This window comes from Brassica napus, chromosome C3 (assembly GCF_020379485.1).
Source record: "Brassica napus cultivar Da-Ae chromosome C3, Da-Ae, whole genome shotgun sequence".
Classification (NCBI taxonomy): domain Eukaryota; kingdom Viridiplantae; phylum Streptophyta; class Magnoliopsida; order Brassicales; family Brassicaceae; genus Brassica; species Brassica napus.
This window is the reverse complement of record NC_063446.1, coordinates 61,204,967-61,230,213: the sequence shown is the minus strand read 5'-3', so window position 1 is coordinate 61,230,213 and position 25,247 is coordinate 61,204,967. Positions and strand designations below refer to the sequence as shown.

Here is a 25,247-nt window from a genome sequence, read left to right as displayed (position 1 = left end):
ATCTAACCGCTGGCTGAGGTTCGCTAGTACTACCATGTTCATAATCAGTTTCCCCATGATGATACCAAATTTTGTAACTTCGTGTAAACCCACTCAAATATAGATGAGTCCAAACATCCCACTCTTTAATAACCTTTCTATTTTTACAATTAGAGCAAGGACATCTTAACATACCTGTTTTTGCTTCTGGTTGTCGGTGAACTAACCCCATGAATTCGGTTATACCTCGTTGGTATTCTTCCGTAAGCAATCTCGTGTTCGGATCCAAATGAGGTCGATCGATCCAAGAACGAAAATAATTTGAAGAAGACATATTTTTTATGAATCAAATTCGTGTGTAAATAGAGTAAGAGGGAGGATGAAGATATGGAGTGAATGAAGAGGAAGAGGAGTGCTTGTATTTATAGTTTAAATCCTGCCGACAGACCGAGGAAATTCCGACGGAAAAGGCTAGTTCGTCGGAATTTTGTAAAATCCCCCAACGGCTCTCCAACGGCTATAATATTTCCTCGGAATTCATCGGTTTTTTCCGAGGAACACATTTTTCCTCGGAATTTCCTCGGAATATTCCGACGGATTGATATTTCCTCGGAATTCCGTCGGTATATTCCGAGGAAATTCCGAGGAAACCCAATTTTGTGTTTCCTCAGAATTTCCTCGAAAATTCCTCGGGATATTCCGAGGATTTCATTTTCCGTCGGAATGTCCGTCAGAATACCGCTGTTTTCTTGTAGTGGGATCGGGTTTTTTGGATTTTGGATATTTCGGAACTAGAGAAAATGGTACCGTTTGGATAATTTAAAATTTCGGTTCGGTTACGGTTTGGTACCTGTTGGATCCGGTTATATCCGAAGTAACCAAAATATTAACGGATTCGGTCCGGTTTTTAGTACATACCAAACCATTAAACCCGCTAGAACAGAACATAATCCAAAAGAACCGAAAATAACTATTACTAATGATTTCACGAGAACTCTACTCCAACCATTATCAAACTATTGAAGACTTAATTCAAGCATCCAAAACTGATGCAATGAACAAATAAAAGCCTAACAAATACCATTTTGAATCACCAAAGGTACCAAACCAAAGTTGAATCTCCAAAATGAAAACAAGCATATCATCCGTTTTGAAAAAAAGATAGCATCCGAGAAAAGCAAAACCAACATAAGTTCTTAAAAGAAAACAGAGCAACAAAGCAAGCAAGCAACAACACAACTTCAGTCTTCAGACCACCTTCTTCTTCCCCTTCATCTCCATCTTCCCCGAGTTCCATACATTCTTCTAGGTCAAGTTTAGAGTATCAACTCTACATATATTACAAGATTGTGTTACAACTTAGAATATGTAACATGAGAGCATAAAGCAATGTAAGAATTAAGAAAGAAGAGAATGTACCTTTCTCTAGCTTGTCATGTAGCTCAACCTCAGCTAGCATTTGAGCATTGGTAACACGTTTCTCACATAGATTGATATCAGCCTTCATCCATTGCTCTGTGCACATCAAGACTTCAATCATGTAGTGTGTCAAACAACTCCTAAACGGATCAATAAGCCGACCACTGGTGCTGAAAGCACTCTCAGATGCAACAGAGGAGACTTGCATTGCAAGTACATCTTTGGACATCTCTGCTAAGATCGGATACTTCTGACAGTTAAGCTTCCACCAAGACAACACATCATACTCGGTTCCAAGAAAGTTTTTGGGATTTTCTACCTTCTCTTTCAAATACAGCTCTAGCTCATCCCTTGCTTCTTCAACTCCTATTTCAGCAACCAATTCAGTATACGCAAAGTCCATCATTTCATAACAGAGATCATCGACCAAATCCATTGCTTCTTCCACGTTTTCACCTAACCCTTGATCCTGATCTTGATCTTGTCCATTTGATGACGAAGCTTGAGTAGACTGAGATGATAGTCCACCAGTTGAATCTCTCCTCAAGCGAAGACTGTACTGCTTGAACATATCAGTCAACACAATGTGAACTGATTGATACATCGCCTTAGCTTCTACTGTTTCTTTGCCGTGGAACTTCTCAAAACACAGCTTCGCAAACTGCATTTTCTTAGTCGAATCAAAGACATAAGCAACAATAACCATCTTGTTGACATTTTTCATGCCTCCCCAATACTTCTCAAACTTTGCCTTCATGCAATCAGCCTTTCCTTTCAACTCCTTATCCAAACTTTGACTTAGCCGTGTCAGATTCGTCTCTATAGTGACGATCTCACCATAACACTTATGAGAGGAGACTGTTGTCGAAGCTGAGACAACTAGTGTAGAGTTGTAGAAGATGATAAGGAACTTCACTAACCTCTCCACTGCATTCCAATTAACAGTCGCAGGAGGTCCTATCCTTTTGTTTCCCATTCTCAACTTCGTTGAAGTAGTCATTGTAGAGCCTGTCTTCCTGTTCCATTTTATCAAACGCCACCTTGAACTTGATAGCTCTCTGAAGCATGAGATAGGTAGAATTCCACCCCGTCTTGATGTCCAAAGATAAACTGCCTCAACTCATCTTTTCCGACTCAACTCTTAGCTGAAATGACTTCTGCCTTTGAGTAGAAGACCTCACATACTGCACCGCATTACGAATTGCTTCCACATTTCCATCAATATCCTTCAAACCATCTCTCACAACCAGGTTGATAATGTGAGCTGCACACCGCAAATGCATGTAGTTGTCATCCATCACCAATGCTTCGTCGCCAAGCAAGATGAATTCGCTCTGAAACTTTCTCAGTGCAGATGTGTTTGCTGTTGTGTTGTCAACTGTGATGGTGAACACCTTCTGTATAGCCCACTCAGCCAAACATTCCAGAAGAACATCAGCAATCGTCTGGCCTCTGTGATCACATACATGCTTGAACCCAATGATAAGCCTCCTTAGCTGCCACGTATCATCAACAAAGTGAGCCGTAACCACCATGTAGCTCGCTCCTGTAGCATGTGATGTCCATATGTCTGTAGTAAGTGAAACCCTCTGCTTACTGACCTTAAACCAATTCTTCAGAGCCTCCTTCTTTCTCACATACATCTGCACAATGTCCCTAGTTGCAGTCCTTCTTGAATGAGGTTTGTAGAGACCAGCACGATCGCAGAAGTGTCTCCAAGCAACACTCTCAGTGAAAGAGAGTGGCAATTCACCCAACACCAGCAGCTCATTAGTCGCATCTCTGAACACAGCCTCAGAAACTCTAGCATTCGTCAGACCTCCGTCATTGGTAATCATGGTTGAACCAGGACCTTGGCTCTGTTTCCACGCCAAGTGAGACCTGCATGAAAGTAGATGCTTCCTAAGGTTTGAAGTTCCTTGCGAAGACGCACAGTCGAAGATACGCTGACAATGGTTGCATCTGCACTTGTCACGGTTGTCCTTTGTTCTTGTGTAGTGTTCTCAGACATCAGATCTTGTGCTTGACTGCTTTTTTGTAGTTGGCTGAGAACTACCTCCTGAACGAACCTTCCTTTTTCCTTTCTTATCACGGCGTGTTATCTCCTCTTGGGTTGCTTGAACTCCATTCTCTGTCTCAGAGTCATTGTTATCCGGCAATGGTGAAAAATCCATCTACAAATAAAAGAACACCAATAAGAAGTTGAACAAAATAAAGAACATCAATAAGAGAAGATCAGATTACAATATTACATATCAATGAGTCAATGACAATAAGAGAAGACTAGAGAGCATATTTCAAATCTATTTCAAAAATTGATTTCAATCCCATCTTTACACAACAAATCGATTTCAAGTGACAAAGACTAAAGAAACACAATCTGACAATCAATGATCAAAGAACGACATGCAAAAACTAAATTGATCACAAGAACTAAACATAAACAGAATCTGACAATCCTACAATCAATGATCAAAAAACGACATGCAAAAACTAAATTGATCACAAGAACTAAACAGAAACACAATCAGACAATCCTACATTCAATGATCAAAACCGACATGGAAAAAAAAATTCTTACTTGAGATATGTTTCTCGATGACTCAAAAGCAAGAGGGAAAGACTGAATTTGAGATTTGTTTCCGATAATCATCTCCCCAACAAGTCTGCTTTTTTAATAAGCAGCTTAAGACCATCTGAAATCGCAAAGGTCGTCTATGTCGTGAAGAAGAAACGGCGATTACGGGTATCAAGAGAAGATTGGATTTTGAAAATAGAACTTGTCTAAGGCGTGGACGCGTGGACGCATTAACTAGTGTAAATATATTACTAGGGTTAGGCTAACTCGGGTTAAGCGGATACTCGTACGGATCCCGGGTATAACCCGAAACCGACCCGGTATCCGACCAAATTATAAACCTTATCCGACCGGGTAATTTCTGATAACCGAATCTGATCTGAAACCCGATTTTCCGGGTAATTACCGATTCGGATCTTCGGATCCAGGAAATATGCCCATGACTGCTACTAATAATGTAGTTTCACCTGTTAATCTGTTATATGACCAAATCTATTTTAATTTGAAGGACATAAGTTTACCTCATATATTTTTTTCAATAGCCGAACAAAAATGCATCTAATAAAACAATAACACCATATCTTTAAATCTAAAATTTAGTACCTATTGTCCAATATGTCCGCCGATATTCAACCCGTTGAACTCTTTAGAAAAACTGCACATTAGATCCGCAATAACATTTTTAATGACCTGAGCACATTATTGGGTGATCAGACCAGTCCTAATGTAAAGCTTAACAAACTGGTATTTATTGATTTTACATATTTTGCGATTTCAAAAATACGTTCAAAGTTTGAATACCGATATTTTTCGTTAGAACTTTATGAAGTTATGTTAATAGGTATTTTTTGGGGTTAAATGTCTTGTTGACAATTTTTAATACTTGTAAATTAATAAATACGTATAGTTATATGGTCAATTGGAATATGTAGGTAAGTCAAGCATATGTCTAACTCTAGATTCGAATCTAGCAGAACCAACCAAGATTTAGAAGACCAAAAACATAGTACAATAAATATTCATAATTTTTTTACAGCTAGTAGACCCATACAATATATATAATAGCTCTATAAAATTTGGGTCCAAAATAGCATCGCTTTTTTTTTGTCTCAAGACTGTCCTATCAATTCAGATCAGATAATCTAATTCGTATATTTACACTATTAAAACAAATTCCGTCGCAGGATTCTGCCCTAATTTTTTGAGTTATTTATAAAAATCATGCCACTACTATTTAATTTTAATTTTAATTATAATATTATTTATTTAAACTAATCAAAGAAATATTCCTAATAAAGGTTTTTGGAAATTTTTTTCACCTCCATTAATATTGTCTAAAAAATCTATACTATTAAAACAAATTCCGTCACAGGATTCTGCCCTAATTTTTTGAGTTATTTACAAAAACCATGCCACTACTATTTAATTTTAATTTTAATTCTAATATTATTTCTTTAAACTAATCAAAAAAATATTCCTAATAAAGGTTTTTGGAATTTTTTTTCACCTCCATTAATGTTGTCTAAAAAAATATTAATGTTGCCTAAAAATATTGAATCATTAATGCAACATAATTTGGGTAGTAATATAAACCCTTATTAGTTTTATTAACTTTCTATTTTGTGTATTAAAATATCTTTTAATGATGACCACTTATTTATATATCCAATTATTATTCAAAACTCAAAATTTGGGTAGTGATATACCCAAACTTGAATCAAAACTTGAAGTAATAAGGGGATTTGCCAAATATGACTATTCACACTTGACTCAAAACTAGTAAGGGGATTTACCAAATATGACTTAAAACTTGAATTTGATCGTAAAACTATACCCAAACTTGAATTAAATGCAAAACTAACTTAAAAGTTTTGTGAAATTACAGACAGTCTTTTGTGACCAAACAAAAAAACATAAGCCATTTTTACGAATATAGCCCCATTAAATCGTCAGAGTCGTATGAGATGCTGGAAGTCGTCTAGACGACCTACAAGTAAGTCGTCTGGTGTAGTTAATCTTAAAAATAATTTTTAAATTTTTAAAAAAATATTTTGACAAATGAAAAATTAAAATCATGTAATTATAAACAGTTTTAAGTAATGTAAATTAAGATATAATAAAATTGAATAGTTTTCAGCATAGATGAATGAAAGTAGTTAATCATGATATTCTTTGGTTTTATGGTTTGACAACATATGTTGTAGTATTGTATGTATTCTTAGGGTTAGATTTTGGAGAGCTTGAATGTTTTTTTTAAATTAAATTTTTACCTATAAGTGTTTATTTTTGTGTATAGTAAACATTTTTTAAGTTTAATTTGATTTTATGAAGTGTTTAGTTAGTTAATTAAGTTTAGGGGTTATGTTTAGGGTCTAGACGACTAACTTGTAAGTCGTCTGGGAAATAATTTAAACCAGACGACTTACATGTAAGTCGTCCAAATATTCCCGCCTAAAGTTTTTTTAAAATTTATTTTCCCGCTTAAATAATTTAAACCAGGCGACATATATGTAAGTCGTCTAGGAAGTCTTCTATTTTAGTTTCCCGCTAAAAATATTAAAGTCTTCTGGGTGACTTACAAGTAAGTCGTCTAGGAAGTCGTCTGAATCAAAAATATTTACCCTAATTGGATTTTTTTGTCTCCCTATATAAAGAAAAATTTACACATTCTCTCTCTTTCTCTCAAATGGCTACAACAAAAATGTAATGTTCATCATTCTAAAACTCTTCAACCTCTCTCTAATCTCTTTGAACTTATAAACACTAAGCTATATATCAATTTATTGTTTTTGTCTCATGTCTTTCTCACTAATTTGTCTTGTAATGCAGGTTTTTCATCACATGTTTCTCATATTCCACTCATTTAAAGGTAGATCTATCAATTTTAGATATGTATTTTTGTGTGTTCTATAAAAGTAGATTTATCTAATTTTCCACTCATTTTCTCTGTTTTTAAGTCATTTGAACGTTTTTTGATATGCTGGTTTTTCAGATCTGGATTTGATACGCATGTTTTTCAGATCTGGAAGACATCTGAGACGACTTACCTATTAGTCGTCTAAAATATAATGCACTAGACGACTTTCCGGAAGTCTTCCAGACGACTTCCCGGAAGTCTTCCAGACGAAGTCGTCTGGACTTCCTGGAAGTCTTCTGGACTTCCTGGAAGTCTTCTGATGAAGTCTTCTTCCATATCAAGTGGAGTCCAAGCTTGTCTTTGTAGAAGAATGATCTATAATAGTTTTGTTTGTGGTCTGTTTTGTGATTTGCATGTTTACTCTTTTAGTTGTGAATTTTTTGTAAAATCAGTAATAATGTTTCCCAAGATGTAATATATGTGCTAACAATGTGTTTACACATTTACAAATCAATGAAATAATATACTTCAATAGTCTTTTTCTTATCTTTGGATCTCCCATATGCAATAATAAACTCCAATGGCCTTCTTCTCATCTTAATAAACAAGAATGTTGGTAGCCTCATATTGATACAACATTTTAAGAAGCATTTTAACCATTTTTCCAACTCATAACAATAATCATCATTGGTGTCTATAACAATAATACTTAAGAGATGAAAACAAACAATAGTAACAATTCAAAGCATATCACATTTTTTACAAGTTTGTGTTGAAAAACTTAGTCAAATTTAGTAAAAGTAAGGGAGAACACATATTTTGAAAATATGAGTTTTACATATCTTGAAGTTACTTCTCACTCTTAAATATACAAGTTATTCAAAAAATAGCGTAGAAGACTTAAAAACTAGCGTAGAAGACTTCCGTGGAAGTCTTCTCGGATCAGTTAGATGCTTTAATTAACGTGAATGTTGGTAACCTCATAAATATCACCAATTAAGTTATAAATTTCATTCAGTGGCCCTAATATTGACTAATATACATGAATTAACAAAAAAATATTAAAAATTCTTTATAGGTTATAGAGAAAATGAAAGTTTATTAAACATTGACGCATACGACTTCCACGGTGGTTGTCTGGACGACTTAAGTCGTCCATTCAGGTTAGTTTTGCAATTAATTTTTAAACTAGACGACTTACAGGTTAGTCGTCCACCTTTGTTTGATAAAAAAAAATCGAGACGACTTACATGCAAGTCGTCTAGGAAAAACGGGTTAGTTTTGCATTTGACCGGAATGTGTTAGAAATTTGACTTTTCCTAGACGACTTACAAGTTAGTCGTCCAATAGAAAATTAAAAAAATAATATTTTGTTTTTTTCTAGATGACTAACTTGTAAGTCGTCTCAGATTAGTTTTGCAATTGAATTATTAAACAAAATTTTTTTTCTAGACGACTTACACTTTAGTCGTCTCGAGTTTTTTTTCCTAGACGACTAACCTATAAGTCGTCCAAGATAAGCAAGGTTTGACCAGAATTTCGGAATAAAATTATGTATGACTTACATGTAAGTCGTCGGACGGACGACTTTCGTGTAAGTCGTCTAGAAAAAAAAATCTTTTTTGTTTAATATTTCAATTGCAAAACTAACCTAACTTACATGTAAGTCGTCTAGAAAAAAAATATTATTTTTTTAATTTTCTACTGGACGACTAACTTGTAAGTCATCCAGGAAAAGTCAAATTTCTGACACATTCCGGTCAAATGCAAAACTAACCCGTTTTCCCTAGACGACTTATTTTTCTTATATCAAAAAAAGGTGGACGACTAACCTGTAAGTCATCTAGAAAAAATAAATTAAAAGTCAATTGCAAATCTAACCTCTGCATTGACCAGACGACTTCCAGGTAAGTCGTCTACAGCCAGAAGACTTACCTGTAAGTCGTCTGGACGAACAGATCTGAAAAAAATCTCAATTTCATAGTTTCAACAAGTGAGATAACTTGTTTAGCACACATAAGTCTTCTCCAAGCACCCAGAATCTCAAACAAAAGTGACCCACCAAGAATCGTAAGCTTCAATGGCTCTATGAACCATAAAAAATTTAGAATAAAAATTTTGGGTTTTTTTGGATGAATATGGAGAAAAAGTGAAAGAGATGTTGTTTTTAGTTCATAAGAATTGAGAAAGAAATAGTGTAAACGATTTTAAGGTGCATTAAAAGCTTCAAATTGGTTGTTCATGGTGGTTGGTGTATTGATGACAATGACAATATTGTGAATACTTGAGGAAGATGGGGGTGATTGAGTAAAATATGCATTTTCGAAAAAAAAAGTGATGGCATTTTCGTGAATAATCTGAACTTTAGGGATGAAAGAGACAAGTCAAAGTTCCAATAAAAACATATGTTAGTTTTGTGTTTGACTTCAAGTTTTGAGTCATCTTTTAATTTGGGTAGTAATATATTTTTACCAAAATATCTTCCTAATTATATATCCTCTTATTATTCTCATCCACCAAAATGTTTTGCATACCTTTTAATGATGCCCACTTATTTAATATTGAAAAACTTTTATTCTTTGTTTAAAAGTTTAATAATACCCATTGAGAAAAAAAATTGATCGTGAATTATTTATCCTAAATATTTGTATATCAATGTACTTTTTAAAATCCAATCTTAACAAATTGTACAAAGTTACTTTTATGAATCTATATTATTAAAACATAGATAAAACTTTAAAATTAATTTTATTACTACATATTGTATTATGAATTATATACATTTCAATAACTGATATATCATTATTTTGTAAAATAAATAAAATAAAATTATATTTTATATCAATATATTAAATGAAATTGGATTACATATCGATCACTCATCGGTTTCAATCAGTTAACTTTGGGTTTTAGCGGGTTTCTTCCGGGTTTTATCGGGTATTCGATAGTTCTTAAAAATCTAAACATGATTACATATATCAGATCAATGGATTTATCAGTTTGACTAATAATTCGGATCGGGTATAAAAACGACTGATTTAAATACAAAAATGTTTAAATAGAAAAAATCCTTTTAAATTAAAAAAACATTTAAAACATTAGTAATGAAGTTTTTTATCACAAAATATCATGCGTTTTGAAAATACGGATAAAATTAGAACTGACCATTTACATAAAAAAGCCTTTTTCTCTCTCGGCCGCAAACGAAGCTCTAACCTTGGGTCTGACGTCGTCCGGCGCGTGTGAGCGCGTTCTCGACGTCGGAGCCTTCTTCTTCCTCCTTTAGTCTTCTCTGCTCTTTGCTCTACCGAGATCTATCCATTCCTATCCGCTTTTCTTTTGGTTCTGTCTCCGGAGGTTCTGTTCGGCTCTGTCTCTGCTTGCGTGGAGTCACTGGCCAGAACGCGAGCTTGCTGGTGTTGGAGTCATGGCGCGGCAGGTGTTGGGCTTGATTTCGGTGGAGTCGGTTTTTAGGGTTCCTCAAGTGGTTCCTCTTCGTAGATCTTGTATCCGGTTGTTTCGATGTCGGCGCGGGATGTTTGGAAACAGGTTTTACCCTCTGTTTCTTCGTTGGGACAAGCAGTAGTGGCCACTGTGGAGGGGGGCATGAGGGTTAGCTGCAGATGTGGCTCGGCGTCTTGCTTGGGTTTGGGAGTGCTGCCTCTGTTCATTAGAGTCAACCCCGGTGGTTGTTGCTTTTGATGGCCAGAGCTTTTTGCGAGCTCAGCCTTAGTTTTGAGAGGATCAGAAGGAGATAGATGTTTATCGAAGCGATTGCTTCATTGTCGGTCGATTGCCGCCGTTTTGATCGTGATTGTCATGGATTTGGAGTGGTTATTATCCAGTTACCGGCTGTATGACGTTTCCGGGAAGCTTTTATAGGCTTCACTGTGGGGTGATGGTGCGTATGAGGTGCGGGGAGAGCACACTCAAGGTCCAATGGCGAGTCTTAGTTCGGAATGAAGGGTGTTTACAGCGACGGTTAAGGATTCTAACCTCTCTCTCGATTCAGTTTATATGTTTGGTGATGTTCGTGTGCGTCTAGTCTATCTCGCTGCTCCTTTCAGCTTGTGTTAATTGTTGATGAGTTCTATTTCGGTATGCTCGTCTTTGAGCGCAAGGTGGAGCACTCCTCTCCTGAAGTTCTGTTTTACTCTCCTGCGTCTCGACATCTTTTTTCTTTATTGTCTTTGTTATTTTTAGGGGTTTGTGTTGTTTCCATCTTTTGGTTCTGGGTGGTACATGTTACCTCGTTGGTTCTTGATTCTGGAAGGGTAGGTAATGTCGCTAGCTTCTTTGTGTAAGATGATGTTTGATCTAATCTTTAATCTACCAGATGACAGAAAAAAAGAAAGTAAGGATCAAAATTTAGTTTTTTTAGTTAAATAAGATTGAGTTCGGATCTATTATTCACGACGAAGAACTTTGTTGCTTGTTCTAATATCTCTGGGCTTTATATATGGCCTCCTAAAGACGTTGGGCTTTATAAAAAAATGGTCTTAAACAGATTTACGATAGGTCGATTACCATCGTTTTATTGAAACGACATCGTATATCTCTAAAGACAACTAAAAACAGCAGTGTTGGGTTTAAGCCTTTCTTCTTCTTCCTCGCTCCAGACGCAAAACCCTAATTTTTCCAGAACGATTTTTCTTAAACTCATAGCCGTCGAGAATCCAGTCAACATGGAGGTAGATACAGTGACAGACTCTCGTATCCAGAAAGTCAACAGCTTGCTAAAAGACATTCGCATAGATTACGATTCTCTCAGCAAGCCCGTAGACAGTTTCGTTTCTTCGATTAGAGAAGCCATTGACGCAATCCCCGAAGGTTTCAAGGTAGATTCTTGCTTCCCCCAATCCTCTGTTTTCTAAAAATTTGAGCTTTTATTAGCAATTGAAAGACTTTGAATCCATAGGTTACTTCAGAGCTAGCTCCCAGCTTCGTTAGAGACATTGGAGCTGATAAGGTGGAGTTCACTTTCAAGAAGCCAAATGGTTTCAATCTCTGTGGAAGTTACTCCACTCGTTGTATGGCGAAGCCGGATGCTTCTGTTGATCTTCTTCTCCACTTGCCTAAGGTCAGTAGTTTCTATTGGTTATCTTGAAGTGTTGAGTGTTGTTCTCGGATGTGTGTTCACTTAAGAAGGGTGCTACTGCTTGCAGGAATGTTTCTATGAGAAAGATTACATGAATCATCGATACCATGCCAAGAGATGTCTATATCTTTGTGTACTTAAGAAGCATTTGTTGGCGTCATCGTCCGTTGAGAAGGTTGAATGGTCAACCTTACAGAACGAGGCTAGGAAGCCAGTGTTAGTTGTTTTCCCTGGTAGGTTTCTGCTTTAGTTTTTTTTTTGTTTCCCGCTCTAAGAAAGGTGACAATGTGTTTACGTTGAGAATGTGTGTTGCAGTTAAGAAAGTTGATAACTTTCCTGGATTCTCCATAAGAATAATCCCTTCAGCGACATCACTGTTTGATGTTGCAAAGCTGAGTATGAGCAGAAACAACGTCCGTTCTGTAACTGCGGGTAGTGCGATTTGTTTCAAGTATGTTTATGAATATGTTGAGACATCAGTCTATTGATCATTAATGATTTGTTTTTGATGGTAAAGATGGTGTCGCTCAGCCCACGCCGACTTACAACTCAAGCATATTGGAGGACATGTTTCTTGAGGAAAACTCTGAGCTTCTCAAGAAAACTTTCTCTGTGTGGAAGGAGTTGGGAGATGCTTTGATATTGCTGAAGGTATGTTTGTTTAGTCAACGTGTATTGTTTACCCTGTGTTTATTTTGGAGTCTTTAAACTTCTGTGGTTGTGTGCAGATATGGGCTAGACAAAGGAGCTCGATATACGTCCATGATTGCCTGAATGGATTTTTAATCTCTGTGATACTATCCTACCTTGCTACACATGGCAAAATTAACAAGTCACTAAATGCATTGGACATATTCAGGGTGACACTGGATTTTATAGGTATGCTAATACAGCCTAAGTCTATTTTCTGTATTTGATTGTGCAACATGGATAACCAAAGTTTTTTAATCCTGTTGGCAGCCACTTCTAAATTATGGGAAAGGGGTCTGTTTTTCCCACCACAGAGTGAAAGCCCTGTCTCGAAGGAGGTGCGTTTTCTACTTGCCTATCAGTGTGTCTTATTTTTGTTTTGCGAAGCAGTATCACTCTGCACTGGTGCTATTGGATTCATAGTGTCATCGAGTTGAATAGCCTATAAGGCATTAATAATGCTGAAAAAACCTTATGTAGGCACTAACTTTTTCGAGTATGACAGTCAATTTTCGTACAGCACTTGAATTTATTGATTAAAAGTAGTATTGCAAGTACTATATATCGAAGAAATTGTCCTGTGGGAACATTGGTGGCTTGTTCTCTGCATACTGTGATTACTGATAGTTAACGTTTAAATTTCAGGAGAAACTGCAATTCAAAGAGTTGTTCCCTGTTGTTATATGTGATTCATCTACACTTATGAATTTGGCTTTCCGGATGACCAGTGTTGGATTCCACGAGGTACCTCCTTAACCTAAAGAAAACTCTTAACTCTGTAGTTCGTTTTACTGATAATTTATCCAAGGCTGTGGCCTTCTTTGTGACTTGTTCATGTAATTTGTTTGTTGATGACCGCAGCTCCGAGATGAGGCTTCTTCGACGCTTAAATGTATGAAACTCAGAGATGGAGGATTCGAAGAGGCTTTTATGACTAAGATCGACTATCCTGTTAAATATGACCATTGCATAAGGTAAGCTTGGCTTCTCACTTCTCTTGATTGATATCTATTTGTGTTGTTGGAAGTGGCTAATTTTTATTCGTTCTAGTTAGCAATCCTAACATATAAGTTATCTTAGGTTACACCTAAAAGGGAAAACAGCAATGTCTACATCAGGGTTTTGTTTGGACAAGGAATATTGGAGAACCTATGAGCAGAAAGTGCATAGCCTTCTGGAACAAGGACTGGGTGACAGAGCTAAATCAATCCGCGTTGTTTGGAGAAATACCAATCAAGATTCATATGTGGAGAGTGTACGTTTTTCAGATTTACAAATTTTACTTTCCATTAGAGCCAAAATGGGAATGTTATTCTAACAATTTTAACTGTCTTTGAAACAGGGCTTGTCAGTTCTCAACAGAGAACCACTTTTTATTGGCATATCAATCAGCTCTATCGAAAATGCTTTTAGAACGGTTGATATCGGGCCAGATGCTGAAAACAAGACAGAGGTATATCAAGATTTATTTATCATCCTTGTCTCCTTCGGTCTTACTAAATAGCTTATCTTTTCTTAGGCACTCAAGTTCCGAAAGTTTTGGGGAGAGAAGTCTGAGCTAAGGAGGTTTAAAGATGGAAGAATAGCGGAAAGCACAGGTGTGTTATCAATACATGGTTTTTGGCAGAGTTTAATAAAGAAGTTTCAAGTTAAAGCAAGCTGAGTACTTGCCTGTTTCATTGTCTTAGTCTGGGGGACTCAGCAGTGGACAAGGCATCTTATTATGAAACAAATTGTTGAATATATCTTAAAGCGGCATCTTTCACTCTCGTCCGATGACATTGTACAATTAGTTGATCAACTTGACTTCTCTCTGATCTACGGGTATAAAGGTATTACTTGAGCCATTGAACTTTTCACTTCTTTGGTCTATGCATTGCACGTGTGTGTCTCATCATGGTGTCAAACTAATTCTGCAATAATGTTTTGATGTCTCAGATCCAATATCTACATCTGGAAATTTGCTTGAAGCCTTCGAAGTTTTCTCTAAGTGCTTGCGTGGGATCAAAGGCATACCTCTAAAAGTTTCTAGCGTTCAGCCTTTAGATTCAGGTTTGTCTTCCTTTAGTTCCCTTTTGCACTGAGCTTTCAACATAACAAGTGGCGTTTGCAGTATCTGTGATTTTTAATATCTAATTTTCCTCGTTGATTTGTCAGCTCTCAGGCTCACATCTGTGTTCCCTCCTGAACCCCACCCACTGGCTTGTGGAAAAATTGATGCGCAAAGACTACAGAGAGTTATACCATCTTGCATACCAACAATGGAGGTCATGATTCAGGTGGGATCAGTACTCCAGTTGATTACTAGCGTATATACGTCTTGTCGTTTATCTAAACTCTCATTCTTTTGCTATTCGCAGCTAGAAGGGTCTGGTAACTGGCCCATGGATGATTTGGCAATTGAGAAAACGAAAACTGCTTTCCTTATTCAAATTGCAGAGAAGTATGCTAAACTGTTGTTAGAAACACTTCATACATCTAAGCCACAGTCATTAAATAAGTTCTTACAAATGAAAATATTGACAGCCTTCAGACCATTAAGGGAATAAGGTCCACAGCTACTGAGAATAACGTCGATGTGTTCATGCGTGGTTACGCATTTCGCCTGAGAATCTTGCATGAAAGAGGCCTCAGTTTGGTGAAGAGAGAAAGTGAGATTTCTTCTCTTACACTCATAATATCTCCTATGTGATTCTGACTTCATGCATTTCTACCGAGTTGCAGTTGGACCTGACCCGGTGAAGCATGTTTCCTCTGCCGATAAAATGCTTTTCATTCGCAGTCAACATGCAAGCATGATCAATGGTTTGCATGGCCGATTCCCTATATATGCATCAGTTGCAAGGTAAAATGCGTTAAATTAAACTTCGCGTGTGTACTTTTTGTTTGCATTGAAGTTTCATAACCCCATACCATGTCTGCTATCTTAAGGCTGGCGAAAAGATGGGTTTCTGCGCATCTCTTTTCTGGTTGCCTGGCAGAAGAGGCCATTGAACTTTTGGTTGCACATGTCTTCCTCACACCTCTCCCACTTGGTGTTCCTTCCTCTCGCATCAATGGATTTTTAAGGTTTCTTTCGGCCACCATAATTTGATTTTACCAAAAAGCAATGGTGTTAACCAACAATTAAAACATTACATTTATTTTGCTGGACTGTGTAACAGGTTCTTGCGGTTATTAGCAGACTATGACTGGATGTTCTATCCGTTGATTGTTGACATAAACAATGACTTCGGCAGAAATGACGAGAAGGAGATCAATGTGAGTCATATTTTTTTTAATAATGGGTCTAATGTTAAGATGGATTTGTTAGGAACGCCATATGAAAAATGCTTTCTGGGTTTTGTAGGATAACTTCATGTCAAGTAGAAAGGGCTATGAAGAGGACAAACAAAACATAAGTTCAGCTATGTTCTTGGCAGCTCCTTACGATAAGGCATCAGAGGCATGGACATCACTTTCACCAAACTTGTCGGTTAGTACTTAGCATATACCCTTTTGAGAACCATCCTAGCCTCGATCTTTTTTTGTTTTTTCTTCTTGTTTTAACTCAAAATTTACTATAACTTTGTTAAAGGAACTAAAAAGATTGGTGGCTTATGCTCGAAGCAGTGCAAACGTATTAAGTAAGCTGGTACTGCAAGAACACAATGATTCTGTTCAATGGGAGGTGAGTGAGATACATTGAAAACACATTGAATTGTACTGAGCTGGTATTACAAGTGACATGATGCTGACTTGTATTTAATTGCATCATGCAGTGTCTTTTCAGAACACCTTTGAACAACTATGACGCAGTTGTTCTTCTCCATAGAGAAAAAATACCTTACCCACATCATCTTTTGTTTCCGTCGGAACTTAACCAAGGTCCCAAACATGGCTCTCTCTCTCTCCCTCTCTCTCTCATGTTTCTGTCATTAAATCCCAAAACTAATATACTATACTCTCGCAATATGATTTGAGCAGGGAAACATGTAGCACGTGGAAAGGCGAGTAAAGCGTTCAACCCGTTTTTATTGCCTGGAGATTTGAAGAGAAGCCCTGAGGAGCTTAAAAAGAAGTTAATGGTGGACTTCGAGCCGACCAAGTGCTTCATGAGTGGGTTGCAGGAAGAGTTTGGAACGCTGAAGGCGTGGTATGATCATATAGGAGGCGACGCTATTGGTTTAACTTGGACTAAACACAATTCAAAGGTAAAAGAACAAAATGTCTGATAACTTTCTTTAAACCAACAAAAAAGTGAGACAAACCTGATTAAATATGTAATGCTTGATTACAGAAACGAGAACGAGATGAGGAGGAAGTGGAAATTAATCCAATAGAGATGTTGAAGGCGGTAGGCGAGATGGGTAAAGGGTTGGTGAGAGATATCTACTTGCTCAAGTCTCCTCGCTTTCTCTAAAAGCTTTCTTTTCAAAGAGTTTCGAATCTCTTAGTTCTGATTGATTTGAACTCAAAATGTTTATCAATTTTGATGAGTACACATGATATGTTTTCTACAATACCAATCAAACACAATTTGTTTTTTTTTAAATTAATCTCATCTTGAAGAGGATTTTACAACAAGAACAACTTGTTTTGCTCAAGACTATCAATCATCATTTTCTGCAAACCGACAGAGTTGTCAAAAGAAAGATGGTTTAGTGCCCTAAACCTGTGTTATGTTACGGTAATGATCATGTCATCGTCTTCTTCCATGTGGTGTCCTAGAAACAACAGCTTTCATGCCTTGAGAATCTTTGAAGCAGACAAAGTGGACTAACGTTTCCCCGTTGGGATAAACAGCAAACACGCTTGTCCCAATCTTCTTATTGCACAATGAACACATGCTCTCGCTTGTTAGTTGTTACTTGCGCCACTCCCTTCCTATGTTTGTACACTTCTTTCACACACATTTTCCTCTGTTACGATGAATAACATATAATCCTAAGGGTTTATGATTCATCCATCAACACAAACATACCTGCAAGTTTTCACTCTGCCTCAAACTCTTGATAACTGAAAAGTTCCTGTGTGCTTCACTTGAATTTCTGAGAAGAGGTGCAAGAAACGGAAGCAGGTTCTGCAGGGATTCCATAAAGAACTGATTCAAAACCTCAACAAAATGGTAAACAAGTCAGATTCAAAACACTTCACCTGGAGTTTAGTTTCTCTAGGTAAAATCTTAAGAGCATGCGCACCATTGATCCTCTCCCACCTTTGGCTCAACAGATCAAGAACTCTCAGATATCATAACGCTGGAGTTTCCTTCCTCCAAGGGTTCTTCAGCATCAACGTCGCTTCTTCCACTGTCAGTGCTGCTACTGAGACCAGCTCGGATCTCCTCAGCACCTTCTATCGCTACAATTTTCTTGGACCGGCCTCCTTTAACTTTTGAAGACAAAACAGACTCCATCATCTTCGTTGTGTCTGAACTTTCGAATGATCCTAGAGCTACAATACGCTTTGCAAAGTCCTTTGCGCTTTTCTTAGGATTCAGGTATACTTGAAGCAGTGTGAGGTAGATACTGCTCGACGGTTTTCCAGATGGTAGATAAGATATGGACTCATATATACGATCACAGTAAGCTAGCGCCAGATCAGGTGCATGAAGCTATAAGAAACAAAAACCAACGAGTTAAACCATAAGCAACACAAGGATATATATATATATATTCTACATACAGTTTCACCATATACTTATCTACACAATGCATGTGCCTAGCTAGCCCAGCCCCTTGCATTTGGTTCTCAGTTATAGAGGTTCTAGAAGTTTAGGATCCGTTCGAGTATTTAGAATATTCGGTTCGGTTTTGGTTAGGTTATTTTGGTTTTTTGGTTCTAGAGATTTAGGATCCATTCGAGTATTTAGAATATTCGGTTCGGTTTTTGGTCAGACTATTTCGTTTTTTGGTTAGGTTATTTCGGTTTTTTGGTTTTAGAGATGTAGGATCCGTTCGGATAATCGAAAGGATCCAAACCTGAACCGAACCTCGTTTTTCGGTTTGATTCAGTTCTTCGATTCCAGATAAATGTGTCCATGCCTACACGTAGCAGTGTTTTCTCTAATCACAACTCGCCAACTTGTAAAAGATTATTTGGTGACAAGAGAAGGTTACTGACACGTACCTTATGAACATAGATCGACATAGCGAGCTCATGCTGATTCATTTTCCCCAATATAACAGCACGCTCTTCAAAGAGAGCATCATGCGGAAGACGCTTCAACAAAGTCTGTGGATTATATCCAGAGATGCTCTCTAACGCAGAAAATAGTTTCTTCCTTTCAGGAGGATGATGATCCTTGTCATCCCATTTCTGCTGCGCGCTTTGAGAAGCATGCAAGTCAAGCACTTCCGAAAGGTAGATTTGTACCTGTTAACATCATCCAAACTGTTACTCATTGAAAATGCTTCCACATAAGTGCTATTATTCCTCACCATCTCGTTATGGAGATTCCCTGAAACTGCGGTTTCATTTATTGCCATCATAAGCTCTAAATATCTACCCTGCATGTTCGGAGCATGCTGCTTCAGATACGAATTGACAAGGTCTGCAGAGATGTTTCCAGATAAGTTTGTGTTGGACAGCTTTCAAGGACAAGCATAGAGTACTCCAACACAAGCATTGGATCAGTCCTGCAGAGAGGCTTGAGATATTCAATGATCAACTCAGGACTAAACATCTGCGTAACATTAGTTTGTGACTGGTTTGATTTGGACTTTTCCAAGAGCTGTTTAAGAAGTTTAAGGGCTTCATGGTGCATCGAATTGCTCTTGAACAATTCCAACTGTGCAGGGTAATTTTTACTTGTCATGAGAATCTCCTCACAGATGTTTACGTCACAGTAGTTAACACCCTTTAATAAATCTACAGCAGCTCCGGACTGGCCAGTGTGTAGAAGTGCTTGCAGAAGAGCTGTGTCAAGGGTTGCTGCCATCTCCCTGGCACCTGAGTTAAGCGGACTCACACCACGTCCCTGCAGAAAAACTTTTTCAAACCTCAGCAAAAAAGGTAGTTAACAATCATCATCTATTACCCTGTTGGACTTCTTAGACTTGCCAACAGCATCTGAAATAACCTCTTCTGTTCCTTCAGAAGTAGCCTTCTCTATCATACCAGGTCTCCTCTTCTGCAAGTACTTTATAAGAGCCATCAGAGTGTTGTGACTCATTTTCTTAGATTCAAGAGCTGCATTGCCTTCAGATTCGAATAAATATCGAGGAGAGGAAGACTCCATGTCATCCGAAAAGCCGGATGAGCCTCTAGACAGAGCAGCTTCATCCCCAGAGATGTCCACATTCTTATCTGGTTCAGGAATCATTGTTGTTTTAGGAAGAATAATGGATGGGTACATGGAAAGTACATGTGTGATGTCTACTTGAGATGCCAGGAAGTGTTCCATGGCTTCCTCATAGCTCCCGTTTGTGAGAGACAAGGTTTCACTTCTTAGATTTAGGTTAGGTCAAGAGAGATGAATGAGAATCGTGGGCTGAATCCCGTAAATAAACTTGAAGAATGAATATGATTTTATTGATGAGTTGAAAGATGATGAATACAAAGGAATGTATCTTGAGATGATTACTAAAGAATACGTAATGCTTTTAATCTAGTACAAAAGTTGATATATGGAAAAGGGATGGCTTGTCTTTTATCTTCTCCGTCTTTATATAGTCTAGGTTTCGTTGGCAACCCTTCAACTGTTCTCCGAGATATTCGGCTTCAATTACGGAACTCGCTTTAGGCTCCTCTTGACCGAGTCTCTTAAGGTGTTAGCTCACTTTCTGTCGTGACCTCTGCTATGATGTCTCCCAGGTCCAGTCGTCAGCTCGGCTTTCAGCTCCCTTTGTTATGATGGGCTTATCGCAACCCACATGCTAGCTCACGCTTATCGGTACCTCACCTGAGGGTCATATTCGGGTCCAACAGTTGCCCCCAGCTTCCGAATAAAATCCTTTGTCTCGGAAGCTAGAATCTAGCTATCGATCTTATCTTTTCGTTAAGATAATGATTAGTTCTTATCCTATTTAGATTCAGCTTACTCGATCTAACGGTCTTTATTACGTTTGGCAGAATCTACGGTTCAGATGGAGAGGGTTTGAAATGACTTTTCCGAATCTCGAGAGGTGATGGGATATAAAGCGGTGAACATTAACTGCTAGCCTCCCACTTTCTCCACGCCTCCGTTCGGTTTTCAAGGTAACTTCTCTCCTCTCTCTTTATTTTACTGCGATTTTTTTATCTTCCTCGTTACTTTTCTCTGCAAATTCTCTCCCAAACCTTGCAATCGATTTTCTCCTTAACCTTCCCATACTATGGATCATCCGAAAGAAGGTTCCGGGGAATCCGGGATGCCTCCCTCTGCTTCTGGAGCTAAACTACTGAAAGTTAAGCAAGAAGTCGGAGCCAAGATGAGGAAGGGGAAAAAGACAGCCAGGGAGGCAATCGCGACCAGAGTTTCTAAACGGAAGAAGAAAGACGATTCTAGTGGGAGCAGTCCTCACTCGCCTTCGTTGCTGAAAAATCAAGACGTGGTTAACCTCATGGTTCAAGCTCTCGGCCAAAAGGAGCTTGGCCGTGCCTGTAATTCCGACGAAACCCCCGAGACCGCTCCGGAGGGTTGGTTCTGTTGCCATGAGAAGTACATCTCCAAGTCTCACTTGAGATTTCCTCTTCCGACCCTACTGCTTGATCTACTAGATCATTATCAGTTAGCCCTTTCCCAACTCTGTCCCTCGGTTATCCGGGTGATAAACGGCTTTATCACTAGGTCCAAAGAGGAGGGGGTTAGCGTCGGTCTTACCGAACTTATGAGCCTCTTTTCCCTGAAGGAAAGCGCCTCTAAGGAGGGTGGTACCGGGACCTACTACCTCCCTAGTCGTCCCAATCATGTTATCTTCAGATTCTCTAGTAGTGATGATGACTGGAGGAAGAAGTATTTTTACGTTAAAGTTGATCCTTCGACGGTTCCTGTGGGTCGGAACCTTAGGGTCACTTGGACTAATCCATCTGGTTAGGAATTCTAGGGATATGCTTTTTCCGTTTTATTCATTTATGGCCGAGTAACCTTTTTGCTCTGATTTACTTGCAGAAATCGAAGATCCTCCGAAGCTCTCTACCAAGCTCACCAGGGCTCTATACCGCAAGTTGCAGCAGAGTCCCTGTACCTGGGTAGCCTACACCACTTCTCGAATAAGTGCAGCCAGATTCCCAGATACCTACAACGCCTCTTTCCAAGATCCCATTCCTGCTGAGAACCTTGAGAGTAAGTTCTTGTTCGAACCTTTTTAATGATTTTATCGCTTTGAAGTTTTTAAACTTAAGGATTTCCATTGTTCCAGTTTCGGCAGGCGATTCAGTTGTATCGATCTCAACTGGTGCTAGTGCTTCGGGAACTGAAAAGTCTCAGCCAGGTGACATGACTCTGCGACCATCATTCCGTTCTAGGGGTAACCCCTCTAAAGCTGCCAGTGCTTCTCGTGGAAGCGACAGGAACCAAGGAGGATCGTTCCTTATCTCAATGAAGGAAGTTTTGGACGACGGAGGATCCAAACCTGTTGTCGAGACTACTCCAACTGAGGTTGTAGCTCAGGATGCTGCTCCTCTCCCTGAGGTCCAGGTGCCGGAGGCTGACTACCAGGCTCCGAAGGGTACCTCTGAGGTCGAGCCGTCGAGACACAAGAGGCCCAGGACCGATCAGGGCGGAGCTCCCACCCGTTCTTCTTCCTCGTCCTCTAGAGGAGGGACTGTTGGGTGGAGCTTTACCCATTCGAAGCCTGGGTCGATCCTGGACGACTCTTGGGGCCTAGCTGCGATAATGAGGCACCTGAAGAGCGTGGGATGTCCCCTTCCAGCGCTCAAGGACCTGACTAACCGAGATGAGTATCTCGATATTGCCCACTGTATGGGTCAGGTACGTGATCTCTATCTGTTCTTTGTTTACATTCTTTGGAGACGATGATATATATTTTTTTTTTGGATTTATTGCAGTTGGCTGGGGCTGTTAACAGGGCCCAGCTCAGGTTTGAGAATGCTCTGTGTGCTGCCCCCAATGCTGGTGAACTTGCTGAGGTTACCGAGATGGTTAAGGCAGCCAAAGCCGATCTTGACCAAGCCCGGGTTCGAATTTCTGAACTCGAAGCCGAAGTGACGAGGCTAGGCTCGAAGGCCGATGCTCAGCAAGGAGAGATCGAGAGTCAAAAGCTCGATATCCAGGTGAAGAGCAGGAGGATCAATGATTTGGAGGCTGCTCGAAAGATAGCTGAGCATCAAGTACGTGAGCTCATTGCCTCATCCCAGGATAGCCAGAAGAACAAGGAAGCTGAAGTCAAGCTGGCTGTCAGGGAAGGGAAGAAAGAAGTCGCCGAAGCTTACGGCAAGATCCTGGTCTGTGTTAAGGAGAAGTTTGCTAGGAAGAAAGATGAGGTCAACGCCTTGGTGTACGCTCAGGAGCTCCAAGCTAATGCCGACCTCTTGAAGGATATGCTGAACAACAAGATCCAAAGCGTTGAAGAGGAGTACAACCAATTGGTGGCCTTATTACCAGAAGCGACAACTGCGTATGAGAAGGCTCAAGTCTCTGACTTCTCGGTCAGCAAGCTTCCTCTTCCCCAGATCTCGGAGAGTTCAGGTACTTTCGAGATTAACATGTTTAATCCATCCTTTTCTGGGGAGTATGGCTCTAATTTGGGTTTGATGGCTCCTGACTTAGCTCCAGTCGAGGCAGCAATAGGAGGTGATGGCAATGTGGTCGATGAGGGAGTTCCTGCCGGTGCTGGTGATCCGATTCAGGAAGAGAAGGAAGATTGAGAGCTACGGCTCTTTTAGCTTTATGTTTTGTGTTTTTAAGACTTCGGCCTAAGGGCTTTGTTTCGTTATGCATTATGACTTAGTGCCTGAGGAGGCCTTTAAACCTTAACACTTGCTGGATTTCAATAGCCTGGGGAGGCTTTTAAACCCTTTCTTATGTTTAAATCGTGGCTATTATTTCTGTTTTAAGTTTTTGAACTTAACCTCGTTTCATTTAATCATAGTGATTGCGAATCTCAGATGAGTTGTGTGCTGTCATCGTTGAGTCGGATTAGGACCTTTAGTCTTAATTTATGATAAGCATTTAGCTTAATGGATATTCGGTCGTGATAACCTTAAAGAGAAGTTCTTGATTTTAGCTCGGGGACCTGAGTCCGATTCGAAAGGTTCTGGGACCTGGTTGTTCAGGTTCGTAGGAACCTGGATTTAGATTCATAGGGACCTGAGTTAATTCGAAGGACTTCGAGGCCTTTGAAGTTTAACGGATGGAATTGAGGAATTTCGGGATTTTCCTGATTCTTTAGGATTTTAAGACCTTTCGATTTTGATAAGGGTTTCAAGACCTTTTGGTTTTGATTAGGATTTTAGGACCTGGTTGATTGTTAAGGATTTTAGGACCTTGCTGATTGTTAAGGATTTTAAGACCTTAGTTTATGTTAAGGATTTTAAGACCTTTGGGTGTATTAAGGATTTTAAGACCTTAGGTTCAGGTTTTCAGGGACCTGAATGTATTCGAGATTGTTGAGCTTAGGTCCCGATTTAGGGGGACCTAAATTTTCTTGGAGGGTTTTAAGACCTTTGATGTTTATGAAACTGAATCAATCGTTTTATTAATATCAGATATCAGAGAATACATGATTCAGATTATTTACACAGTAACTATTTTTAGGCTAAGTGTTCTTGGTAACACCTGCCCCTTTGGCTTAGGTGAGGAGGTTGGTGAGAAGAGGTTGGGGCTGCACTCATGACGGAGTTGCCTACGTACCCAGTCAAGGGATCAAGCCAAACGTAGTTCAGGGGTTTTAGGTACCTAATGATAGTATCTTTTGAGGTTCGTGGCATTCCACGATCGGATTTCAGGTACCCCGGTTCGTACCTTCTGGAGTTTGTAAACTCCGGGTCGTACTATGTGGATAATTCGGTAGGGTCCTTCCCAGTTGGTTCCTAACTTTCCAGCTCCCGGTTCCTTTGTTCCTTCGAACACTTTCCTAAGCACTAGGTCCCCTACGGCGAACTGTCGGGGCCTTACTTTGGAATTGTAGTGTCGTGCCATTGCTTGCTGATAATTTTGAATGCGAAGCAAGGCTTGGTCTCGTCTTTCCTCGATCAAGTCGAGGCTATCCATCAGGAGCTGGTTATTAGCTGCGGGATTTGAGGTGCAGAGCTCCCGTCTGAGGCTACCTGCGGTGGTTTCTGCTGGGACGACAGCTTCCATCCCATAAGCTAAGGAGAAGGGAGTTTCCTCTGTAGCTTTTCGTGGGGTGGTTCGGCAGGCCCATAGTACTTCGGGTAGTTTTTCCGACCAAAGCTCCTTTTGGGCTCCTAGGCGTTTCTTGAGGTTTGCTAAAACTGATTTGTTGGCAGCCTCCGCCTGTCCGTTCCCTTGAGGTCGCCGAGGTGATGAGAAGGTGAGGCGGATGTTCCATTTATCGCAGAAACTTTTGAAGTCGTGGGATATGAACTGTCCTCCATTGTCGGTTACGATTTCGTATGGGACGCCATGCCTGCATACGATGTTTTTCCAAACAAATCCTTCGACCTCGAATCTGTTTATTTGTTGGAAAGCTTCAGCTTCAATCCATTTCGTGAAGTAGTCGGTTAGGACCAGGAGGTTTAGT

At 39.2% G+C, this 25,247-nt stretch overlaps 3 protein-coding genes across 5 annotated transcripts; 2 read left to right on the top strand and 1 right to left on the bottom strand.

Moving 5' to 3' along the window:
• Nucleotides 1-11,417: 11,417 nt before the first annotated feature.
• Nucleotides 11,418-17,176, top strand: LOC106389808 (nucleolar protein 6-like). The gene is made up of 25 exons (XM_013830155.3): nucleotides 11,418-11,671; nucleotides 11,752-11,913; nucleotides 11,999-12,164; nucleotides 12,247-12,363; nucleotides 12,449-12,582; nucleotides 12,660-12,810; nucleotides 12,892-12,959; nucleotides 13,267-13,365; nucleotides 13,483-13,595; nucleotides 13,702-13,876; nucleotides 13,964-14,074; nucleotides 14,141-14,219; nucleotides 14,310-14,453; nucleotides 14,560-14,673; nucleotides 14,779-14,900; nucleotides 14,982-15,064; nucleotides 15,148-15,272; nucleotides 15,346-15,466; nucleotides 15,553-15,690; nucleotides 15,786-15,882; nucleotides 15,971-16,096; nucleotides 16,199-16,291; nucleotides 16,383-16,488; nucleotides 16,588-16,814; nucleotides 16,901-17,176. Exons 1-25 carry the CDS (start codon nucleotides 11,519-11,521, stop codon nucleotides 17,021-17,023), a joined length of 3,147 nt encoding a protein of 1,048 aa, XP_013685609.1. The 5' UTR covers nucleotides 11,418-11,518; the 3' UTR covers nucleotides 17,024-17,176.
• Nucleotides 17,177-17,405: 229 nt separating this feature from the next.
• On the bottom strand, nucleotides 17,406-20,801 carry LOC106389810 (vacuolar sorting protein 39-like). 2 transcript variants are annotated; one of them, XM_048751226.1, is made up of 4 exons: nucleotides 19,640-20,801; nucleotides 18,730-19,579; nucleotides 17,758-18,214; nucleotides 17,406-17,683 (listed from the first exon to the last, which is right to left on the bottom strand). In XM_048751226.1, exons 1-2 carry the CDS (start codon nucleotides 20,003-20,005, stop codon nucleotides 19,133-19,135), a joined length of 813 nt encoding a protein of 270 aa, XP_048607183.1. In that variant the 5' UTR covers nucleotides 20,006-20,801; the 3' UTR covers nucleotides 17,406-17,683; nucleotides 17,758-18,214; nucleotides 18,730-19,132. The 2 variants fall into 2 exon arrangements, with proteins under 2 accessions (XP_048607183.1, XP_048607182.1); XM_048751225.1 differs by having other exon boundaries at nucleotides 17,406-18,214.
• Nucleotides 20,802-21,696: 895 nt separating this feature from the next.
• On the top strand, nucleotides 21,697-23,598 carry LOC106389809. 2 transcript variants are annotated; one of them, XM_048751223.1, is made up of 4 exons: nucleotides 21,697-21,865; nucleotides 21,942-22,513; nucleotides 22,591-23,230; nucleotides 23,312-23,598. In XM_048751223.1, the coding sequence occupies exons 2-4, from the start codon at nucleotides 22,019-22,021 to the stop codon at nucleotides 23,407-23,409; spliced, it is 1,233 nt and encodes a 410-aa protein (XP_048607180.1). In that variant the 5' UTR covers nucleotides 21,697-21,865; nucleotides 21,942-22,018; the 3' UTR covers nucleotides 23,410-23,598. The 2 variants fall into 2 exon arrangements, with proteins under 2 accessions (XP_048607180.1, XP_048607181.1); XM_048751224.1 differs by lacking the exon at nucleotides 21,697-21,865 and having other exon boundaries at nucleotides 22,010-22,513; nucleotides 23,318-23,598.
• Nucleotides 23,599-25,247: the final 1,649 nt, after the last annotated feature.

What these genes read in the sequence shown, in the direction of transcription:
- LOC106389808 (XM_013830155.3), top strand. Translation starts at nt 11,519, where the DNA reads ATGGAGGTAGATACAGTGACAGACTCTCGTATCCAGAAAGTCAACAGC. An exon ending in ATGCTTTGATATTGCTGAAG is followed by an intron (nt 12,583 to 12,659) that starts GTATGTTTGTTT and finishes GGTTGTGTGCAG; the next exon opens with ATATGGGCTAGACAAAGGAG. An exon ending in CGTTCAGCCTTTAGATTCAG is followed by an intron (nt 14,674 to 14,778) that starts GTTTGTCTTCCT and finishes TTGATTTGTCAG; the next exon opens with CTCTCAGGCTCACATCTGTG.
- LOC106389810 (XM_048751225.1), bottom strand. Translation starts at nt 20,005, where the DNA reads ATGGAACACTTCCTGGCATCTCAAGTAGACATCACACATGTACTTTCC. An exon ending in AGTCTAAGAAGTCCAACAGG is followed by an intron (nt 19,580 to 19,639) that starts GTAATAGATGAT and finishes GTTTTTCTGCAG; the next exon opens with GGACGTGGTGTGAGTCCGCT.
- LOC106389809 (XM_048751223.1), top strand. Translation starts at nt 22,019, where the DNA reads ATGACTCTGCGACCATCATTCCGTTCTAGGGGTAACCCCTCTAAAGCT. An exon ending in TTGCCCACTGTATGGGTCAG is followed by an intron (nt 22,514 to 22,590) that starts GTACGTGATCTC and finishes GATTTATTGCAG; the next exon opens with TTGGCTGGGGCTGTTAACAG. An exon ending in CCAGATCTCGGAGAGTTCAG is followed by an intron (nt 23,231 to 23,311) that starts GTACTTTCGAGA and finishes CTCCTGACTTAG; the next exon opens with CTCCAGTCGAGGCAGCAATA.